Here is a 9513-nt window from a genome sequence, read left to right as displayed (position 1 = left end):
TGGTTATAGGTTTAAATCTTGGAAACAACCTCTCTGCGTGTAGTTGCAAGACTGCGGTACATCTACCCGCTATATAGGTGGGAGGATCATGCACCAATGCATCCTTCATCATGGTTACTTTGAGGATGAGCTTTGGTGCAAAAGTAACCAAGATTGTAAAAATAGTCTCTTTCGTAACCCACCGTGTATTTATCCTAATCAGACCCCATCGGGCAAATTTGCACTTTGTTGCCCATTTTTATTGTTACTTATTATTCACTATCTTTGTTTATATTTTGGCATTAGCTGAACACTTATAAGAATAAGTAGAGTTATTTACTAGTAAATTATTTTGACTTTTTAGCTGCATATGATTACAGGGCTCGATCTCTACAAAGAAAGAAATATGCCTCACAGAACCCGACCAATGCCTGCGCTATTGTTGTTTACTGGACTAAATGCAGTTTTGTGCGTAACCATTACTCCAGTCTATGATTATGTATGTTTTCATCCATACTGGGAACGAAGGGTGAGATTTTTGCTCCTTTTTTTATTTTTGATGTTCTTTCAGAGAAAGAAAGTACATATACCATTTTTTTCTACATCATCTGGTTCCTTGTACCAATGAAACTTATGTGAGATTTTGCTGGTTTACTCTAATCACTGTTGTTATTGACCCAATGTTCCATAGAGCAGAAATCAGTTTCATTAGTTCTTGGATTTGGTTATGTACTATGTAATCTCTTAAAAATATTGTTAATTTAAAAGAAAACAAAAAACGCCAATATTCGCATAAAACCCACATTTGGTGCAAGGGTGTTATTGTTTATAGACTTATAGATTGTATTTTCTGATCAAATAAAAACATTCCATGTATTAGGCCTTTGGTCCGGAATTGACCTTAATGATATATTGGATGTTCTGTGGGCAGTTCAACTCAAATTTCTCCTTTTATTGTTCTCTTTTCTGGAAGTAGAAATAAGAAACACCAAACTTATCTTTCCTGGTTAATTAATAGTAAGCATGAACCAATGCCATTAAATCTATTGGTCACTATATCTACTATGGCTATGACTAGTATATATATATGTATATGTATGTAAGTCAGTGAAGAGAAGTTAACTTGAGAGAGAAGAATATAGCTCTGCACTGCTATAATTTTGAGTATGATGGTAATATTTTCCTGAATCTAGCTGATGTTGCCATTTTTAGTGACTACTTGCTTTCTGAAAATATTTTCCCAAATTGAAAGTTATACTGTTAAGCTTTATTGAGCTTATAACTGGAATATACTTCATCTGTTTAGCCTATGTATGATAAGCATTCTTGAATTGGCTTTTTCGGAAAGCTCAAAACCTGAAGCAATTCAGTATGTGGGATTTGTTTACAGATTTTGCTTGGGGTTGATTAGTTTTAAAATAGTGGGAAGTATATCTGCCAGTGTGTTAAATTTCTGTCTTTATTGTGGTCACTGTTATTGTAATTGCGGTCGTTGCAGCCATTGCAATGTAGATTGCGGCCGTTGAGATGTGAATTATTTTTGAGTAAAAAATATTTTTAAAATCAATGCTGTATGATGCAGTCCAATGTGGTTGCATGCGGCCTGATGCGGTCCAAATGCAGTCTGATGCGGTTGTATTATACTACAATTGTAGTATGATGTGGTTGAGGCCGTCACCACAATTGCAATATTGTGGACACATCACGTGATGCGGTCCGCAATTTGAATCACTGATATCTGCATTTGAGTTGTTAATTTGGCTTTTTCACTGATTGTCACACAATCTTTTGTTACAGAGGGAAAGACGTCGTCGGGAACGTGAAGCTGCTGTAGTTAATAGTTCGAGTTAACCATAACCGGATATACTTGGAGAACCATTCTGGACCTGGCTTTTTCTTGCCTTCTTTCCCTTTCATGATGTAAAAGTTTTCTCTTGGGATCTTCCATGTTGGAATATCTTGTCATAAAGTCTGAAATCTTGAACCATGTTGGCTACCTTATCTTTGAAGTTATCTTCTTTTTACTTTTTTGTACTTGTTTGGCCATTGATTTGGATGAATTTAGATGCTATCAGTTTAACACAAAGATAAGGACCTGCAAATGGAGAGCTGTGTGATTTATGTACATGGAAATGGGTAGGTGAATGAAAAAAATTGCTTTTAGTCCCTATAAAATTTTATTTTTTTTGTTTTTAGCCCGAACTATTATGCGACATGGCGAATCGAAGTTGAAGGAAAGAACCAAACTTATAACAGTGAGCAATGGTACGGATGAAAAACCTAAAGAATTGGAATGTCACTCTGCAAGCATTGATGGTATAGGAATTCAGAGCATATATTGTGAAGGGGTGCTATCTTACTGGTAAAATGGTGTTTTTGATGTTATTAGAAGAAAAAGTCTCATATACGATAATAAGGAATTGACTAAATTAACTTTAGTTGTTAAAAAGAGTAAAATGGGTTAAGGATTAAGTTGGGCTACTGTAAAAAATTGTAAAATTATTACTTTTGCTTTTTAACTTTATGTTTGTCTCACTTTAGTCTTTTTTTTTTTTGGTCCTTTAACTCTTTTTTGTCATTACTGTTACATCAATTAAATTTCTATGATTTTCCAACATGTGGCTAGAGGAGAGGAAAATACAATATTTTAATCAACTTAATGAAATATTCTAACAAAGCAAACAAAAACAAAGTTAAGGGACCAAATTACAATAAAAAGGTTAATGGATCAAAGTGAGACAAACATTTAAGTTAAGAGATTAAAATAATATTTTTGACACAAAAAGTTAATGGACTAAATGGACATTCATTATCTTACACGATCTTCTCTTGAAAACATTTGTGATCAAGAAATTTTAAAATAAATAACTTGATTTTATTTGAGTTTGATTCCAAGGGGGTGGTATCTTCACCGAAATATCCAAATTCAAAATGAACTTTTGCTCCATTTAGGAAACCTTAAACTTTCTTTTGAAATTAACAGTGAAAACATATTTTTATTGCGGTTTAAAATCATTTTATCATCGTAGAACACATTTCAATAAATTTGAGTACAAGATATCACATGTTAGAATATCTCTACAATATTCAATGAACCAACAATTTAAACACAGATTTAAGAGAAAATTAAATGCAAAGTATACTTGAATTTAGTAGAAGTGATAGAGGAACTCATCGTTTGTCGATGTCAAAATGATTGCACATTTGGAATCAGTCTCATTATCCTTGATCTATTATGCTAATACTGAACAGACATGTCATAATTAATATTTAGACTAATGACAATAAATCTATAATTAAAAATAATTATACAACTGCTTATATCATCTTCAATGAACATTATTTCAAAAAGTCAAGGATTTGATTCATGTGACTAATATTTTTTGGGATGAGCAGTCACATACCTCGAAAAGATTAGTTCTTTACCCAAAAGATGAAGGAATACATTTGGTAGTACAAAAAAATGAACATTATTTACCCTTTTCTCAAATGTTTCTATTGTAATGTAACCCTCCTCCTCCAAAACAAAAAAAGAAAGATGTCTAGTACAATGATTACATTCATCCTTTGCAGAATGTCTTATTTTTTCTTTTTCTTTAAAAAGGATGCAGCACGCAGAAAAATCATGTCAACTTCATCAAACTTAGGTGAATTGACATCTTTTTCCACATTTTTTGAATTCAAAGATAATTGTCTCAGATGCTCCTCAAAATCATCTGTTTCTGCATCACTTTGCTCTCGAAAATTGTCAAACTCATCCAAATAAAGAGGTTTCTCTTCCTTCACCAAATTTTCTGTCTCTGAATCTGTCTCAAAGATATCTGATAATTTATCAGGATCCGAATCCAGTTCAGAATCCATTTCGGTCTCATCCTCTGAGTACCCAATGTTATCATTTATCATTTCGCGAATTTTATCGGCAGTCTCTATCCGGAATGTTGAACTGTTTCCAGACTCAATACTCTCTTTGTCACCTATCTGGACTCCCTCAACAGCATCTGCATTACTGTCAGTAGTGCTTCTAAGTTGTGCTCGAAGAATTTCAAGCTCTTGCTCGAGTCTGGGAATATATTTCCTCACAGCTCGGAGACCATCCCTATACTTCGATTTATCCAATGCCTGCATAAGATGAGAGCACCCCCAAGAGAAACAGTGAGAACACCAACAATGTACTGAAGAGCTTTAAAATAAATGTGTAAGACCTTAAATATAAAAATGGAAAAAGAAACATTTTAATTTTTGTGAATCAGACAAGCACCAGGAACATGTTGCATATACACATCCGCTGCAAGTGCAGCATGCTTGGAATCGAAAGGAGAAGCAAGTCCCTTTGGGAACAAAAGATAGAAATGATACAAGTTTTAACATAAAAAAAGACAGTCTGGTGCAAGAAGCGTCCACCCGCTTGGATCCGCGGAGAATAGATTTAACATCAAAAAATAAAAAAGGGAAGGAGTGAACGTTAAATGCAGTCTGTGGAAGTGTTTGGCAGTGTAGTAGAAAAAGCAGCTGATTGTGAGAGTCATGTATACTACCTATCAGCTTAAATGACTACTCGAAAACTGGACCGTTAAGCAAGTCATGTATGCATGAAGAAAATTATATTGTGGTATTGATTTGATTTAGATGAAAACAATAAGTCAATAAAAGTTAGTTAAATAACGTTAGTACATTTTTTTATTATCCATCAAGCTATTAGAATATAGTGAGAATCTTTAACCTATTTTCTTGCCACTTAGATTTTACTAAAAATCCTGAATCCCGGATGATCAAAACCTGCTAGAATGGTAGGATGAGAATTTATTTATATTTATGTGGAGATTATTGAAGCAAATGTCTTTTATATAAGTTGAAATAAGATAAAGTATATGAAGTGTAAATTTAGTAAGAGGTGCACAAATCCTACTGTATACGTAAAATATGGACATCACATCATACCACAAATTACTATATTTAAGTTTTCTGGGTCAATCATACTATACGGTGGGAAAATTGAGGAAGATGTAAACCATGATATTCAAGCGGGATGGATACATGGCAGAGTACTTCAAGTGTCATGTGATAAAACATGTCACTGAAGCTTAACGGAAAATTTTACTACACAACTATAAGATGTATAATATTATATATAACTGAATATGGGGTAGCAAAATGTCAACAAGAGAATAAACTCAATGTCAAAGATGAAAGTGTTGCACTGAATGAAGTGAACACACTAAACAAGATAGGATTAAGAATAAATGCATTACGGAGAAAGTTGACATAGCTCCTATTGTATAAAAGGTGCTAGAATTGTGCTTTGGGTAGTTTGAGCATGTATAGATGAGACAATTAGAAGCCCCAATAAGGAGAGTAAATCAAATGGAGGTTAGTCCAATTTGTAGAGGTAGAGAGAGGCTGAGAAAAATCATAGACAAAACAATTATGAAAGATTTAGAGATCAATGATAAAGTATTATGGCGTCATTCAATCTATGAAGTCAACCCTACATAGTGGGGCTAAATCTTGGTTTGTGTTGTGGTTACAGTAGGAAGAGATATTAAAACACCACACCCAAGGAAACTTCAATTTTGTTTAATTCATAGATGACTGAAAATTGAACATAAGAAAGATTACCCTCTTCCTTGAGAGAGTGATCCGTGGAGACATTATCTCTGTTGGTGGCTGAGAGTAGTTTTTCCCTCTATACATTATTATTGTTTCTTCTTCATGAATGTCGAGTACTATCCCTCCAGTCAATCTTGCAAGCTCTGTGGCAATCTCCTTCACCTCCTCTGGTGAAAATGTCTTCACCACCACCTTCAAAGTCTGATGTTTTTTCCAATGGAGATGCATGTTCAAAATTACACCTTGGTAAATTCCCCGTCTTCCAACAGGCACATAATTTTTGCTTTTGAGGCCCATCTTTAAGAAGAAAAAGTGCTCTTCTGGTGTCAATATCTCAGGATCATGGGTTAATTCTGATGAATCTGCAGGCTCAATCTTCTTGAGGGCTTCACAAAGTCTCTCTTCTTTTTTCCTAGCCTGGAATGATAGAGAAAGTATTGTATATTTACTAATTGACATAACAGACAAAACATAACACAGTAAACTAAAAATATAGATGATAATGATAAATGCTAAACAAGGAACTAAATATTATATGAGAATGCAAGATTTATCTCACTCTGGAGGAAAGCAAAAAAAGGAAAGAAAAGAATTAGTTTTGTCCTGTGCCATCAGAGAACCTAAAGCATAAAGGAACAAAAATGACAGATCTTGGAGTTATGGAATTGGATATTGTTAAAGGCTAACTTTGATTCAGCATCAGCATGAACAAAATGAATATCTTGACAAATTCTCAGACAACTATAACTATATGAGCAATTGTACTAGAATAAAAGCCTTATCTTGACAAATTTTCATACAACTATAACTATTAACTATATGAGCAATTGTACTAGAATACAAGCTGTGAACAATTGTAATGCCAGTTGCTGCCGTGCCAGTTGCTGCCGTGCCAGTTTCATATAAAGGAACAAAAATGACAGATCTTGGAGTTATGTAATTGGATATTGTAAAGGCTAAGCACCAGCATGAACATAATGAATATCTTGACAAATTCTCAGACAACTATGATTATATGAGCAATTGTACTTGAAACAAGCAGTATCTTGACAAATTTTCAGACAAATATAACTATATGAGCAATTGTATTAGAAAACAAGTCATGGACAATTGTCATGCCAGTTGCTGCCATGCCAGTTGCTGCCGATCGATATTATAGAAACTCTAAAACTTCAGATGCCTTTATTTAATATAACTACTTCAAACTGAAAACTTCTATAAAGGTCAAAGGTTGGTCTAGTGGTGTAAGGTCCCACTAGATCCCCATGTATTTATACTAGGCCAAAGGTTAAAGGTTCAATTTCTGGGAGCGACACTTGTTTGGATGGGGCAACCACATACCTCCGAAAGAGATTAGTTCCTTCCCCATATAGTGAGGGAATACCCTTGGTTATACAAAAAAAATCTGACAACTTTTATACAGCTTTTAACATTAATTAGATACATAATGCACAAATTTTAGATAGAACTGAGAAAAATACTAGGATTGGCCTTCATTGAAAGGCAAGGATAGCTTTGCTCTGTGAACCCCATAATGTTCTAAGCAGGACAAGAAATCTTATGAAAAAACAGAAGCAAACAATTAACCAATATCCATCCTTGTGCTATTAGAAGATACCTTTTCAAGAATAGCACCAAAAAATACAGTAGATTTAGAAAATATCTCAAATTGCATTGCAAACATTCTCTACCTAAACATTAACACCAATAATCTCTTGATCCCACTCTTGTTCTTAGAAGTCGGGTTGGGGGGCCATTACTAGTTTATTATCCGTGAGGCATTAACCTATGGAGTAACATGAAAGAATCTTAAATCTTCAAAATGTCGTATTAAAGTTCAATAGCAGCAAGAGTCAGAAACCAAGAAAGCAAATCTCACATTCAAGCAATTCAATATTACACTTAGACTCCTACACATATCCAACCAGTCTTTTCCCAAACAGATTTGACTCAACAACTTACACAATTGTGGAACAAAAAAGATAAACACAAAGAACTAGATAGCAATTTGCTATGCAATTTACAGAACTGAATGTACTATAGTAATTGTCTAATTCATTATTCAAAACTATAAATTTTAATACACATTCTATCATTTTTATCCAACAGAAAGTGTGTATTATGATTTAAATTTGGTTTTTTTATAAGCATGATTTAATTTTCAATAGGCATAACTTATGCCAGTCAACACACTCCAATATAGAATACAAAGAATCATCGATTTACTTTCAGATTTAGTGAAAACAACTATTGTTCAAGAATTTAAAACAATTCTTTCTCAGAAAATTCTTTGCTGACAGAATATTAGTTGCCAGGCTTCTACTATTCTAGTTGACTTCTTAGACATCAGGCATGTATGCCAACAAGATGAAAAGTGAAAAACATTATCGCATGGTTAAATTGCCAACAGTTGATTTGTTTCCGTCAAGAGCTTCACTATTTTGAGAAACTTGTCAAGCCTACATTAGAGAATCCTAGTTCTTTCTGATAAAACTTCAATATAATTACAAGCTGTGTAGTATGTACAATACTAATGGAGGGTGACCCTTGACCCAAAGGTAAGGTTGTTGCCTTATGACCTGAAGGTCTTAGGTTCAAGACTGCGTATATTTACTCTTCTTAGACCCCATCAGGTGGGAGTATTGTGCAGTGGGCCACTCTTTTGTAGCTAGCACATGGTAGGTGGCAAAAGGAAATAATTTTCATAATACACTTTCAAAACAATGGAAAGGGTGAATCCCTGCATATTAAAAAAATAGAACTTACCTTTAACAATTTGTATAAAAGCTTTTCCTCTGCTGTCATCCTTTCATGCTCTTTCCTCTTCTTATATCTAAAGAACTTTAGCCATCTTACAACTGCTCTTTTCCCCTTAAATTTTTTTCTCTCTACTTTGGTGTTATTGGCACCATCAGCAGATGAGGATTTCCCAGAATCCTGAAGTGGCTCTACAACCTTATCATTCGAGTTCAGAAAGGAACCCGAATGAAAGCTTAGGTGGCCCAAGAAAGGAGACACTTTAATGTTGTAGTGGCGGCCGAAAATAAATTCCTGGTCGCAAACCTTGCATATAACATAGTTCAAGCTACTGCAGAGTAAGTCAATAATCAAGCAAAATTTTATTTCTAAATCTTTGGGTAAACATACTAGCTTACAAGCTGACCTAAATTTATAAAAAATAAGAACAAAAAAGTGAACTTTCAAAATTATCAGTAATACACTGAAATATTCAAATTACAGCATCAGTAATAACATCAAACTAATCTAAAATTCCAGCATTAAACTTCTCCTTGTTTTAACTACTCCTAAAAATGTCGAACACTCTTTCATTATCACACTAACTTTTACACCACTTCTCACACCAGCTAATGATGTTATTAATTCCATATTTTTCAAACAAAATTTTCTAACGCATTCATGAAAGGACGAGAGAGATAAGTACCTTGTCTTGCGAAGTATGGAATTTGAAAAGAGACCACTCTTGAGAAGCAAAGAATTCGACGAGAGATTGTTGTGCAAGTGATTTTTAGTGAAAGCTAGTGATGCAAAAACCCTCCACATCATTTTTTCCTAACTCAAATTCTGAATCTTAAATTGTATTAAATTTGGAAAAAGTGATTAATATCGAGGTCAGGTTTTGTAGGAACACAATCACAGTAATGGTAGGATTTAGAGAAAAATAAAATGCTCACTTAGGAATTTCATCAAACACGTTGCATGCAAAAAAGAGGTAGGTTTGTGAAGTAATGATTTTCAAATAGGATACAAAGATTAAAGTCTGTAATTATTTTCAACAGAGAAGATTGAATGTGTTATCGTGTTGCATTAACCAATTTCTGATTGGCGAAGGCTAGGGTGGAATATGACATAAGCGATTTAGAGGAAAATTTTGTTTATGTTTTGGGTATTTTATGATGGGAATGAACA

The 9513-nt window shown here is 33.9% G+C and overlaps 1 protein-coding gene across 3 annotated transcripts; it reads right to left on the bottom strand.

Moving 5' to 3' along the window:
- On the bottom strand, nucleotides 3454–9503 carry LOC109347497 (uncharacterized CRM domain-containing protein At3g25440, chloroplastic). Of its 3 annotated transcripts, none has more exons than XM_019587385.1 (5): nucleotides 9279–9503; nucleotides 9029–9168; nucleotides 8353–8674; nucleotides 5596–6003; nucleotides 3454–4098 (listed from the first exon to the last, which is right to left on the bottom strand). In XM_019587385.1, exons 2-5 carry the CDS (start codon nucleotides 9148–9150, stop codon nucleotides 3559–3561), a joined length of 1392 nt encoding a protein of 463 aa, XP_019442930.1. In that variant the 5' UTR covers nucleotides 9151–9168; nucleotides 9279–9503; the 3' UTR covers nucleotides 3454–3558. The 3 variants fall into 3 exon arrangements, with proteins under 3 accessions (XP_019442930.1, XP_019442929.1, XP_019442931.1); XM_019587384.1 differs by having other exon boundaries at nucleotides 3455–4098; nucleotides 9029–9174; nucleotides 9279–9502; XM_019587386.1 differs by having other exon boundaries at nucleotides 3455–4098; nucleotides 8353–8671; nucleotides 9029–9500.

Source organism: Lupinus angustifolius, chromosome LG05 (genome assembly GCF_001865875.1).
Source record: "Lupinus angustifolius cultivar Tanjil chromosome LG05, LupAngTanjil_v1.0, whole genome shotgun sequence".
NCBI classification, from domain to species: domain Eukaryota; kingdom Viridiplantae; phylum Streptophyta; class Magnoliopsida; order Fabales; family Fabaceae; genus Lupinus; species Lupinus angustifolius.
This window is presented reverse-complemented; position numbering and strand designations above follow the sequence as displayed.

Bases quoted from the DNA above. Each gene is read 5' to 3' on its own strand.
- LOC109347497 (XM_019587385.1), bottom strand. From the start codon at position 9,150: ATGATGTGGAGGGTTTTTGCATCACTAGCTTTCACTAAAAATCACTTG. The intron at 6,004-8,352 runs GTAAGTTCTATT...CTATCATTCCAG, and splicing joins TTTTATACAAATTGTTAAAG to GCTAGGAAAAAAGAAGAGAG. The intron at 4,099-5,595 runs GTAATCTTTCTT...CATCTTATGCAG, and splicing joins TCACTCTCTCAAGGAAGAGG to GCATTGGATAAATCGAAGTA.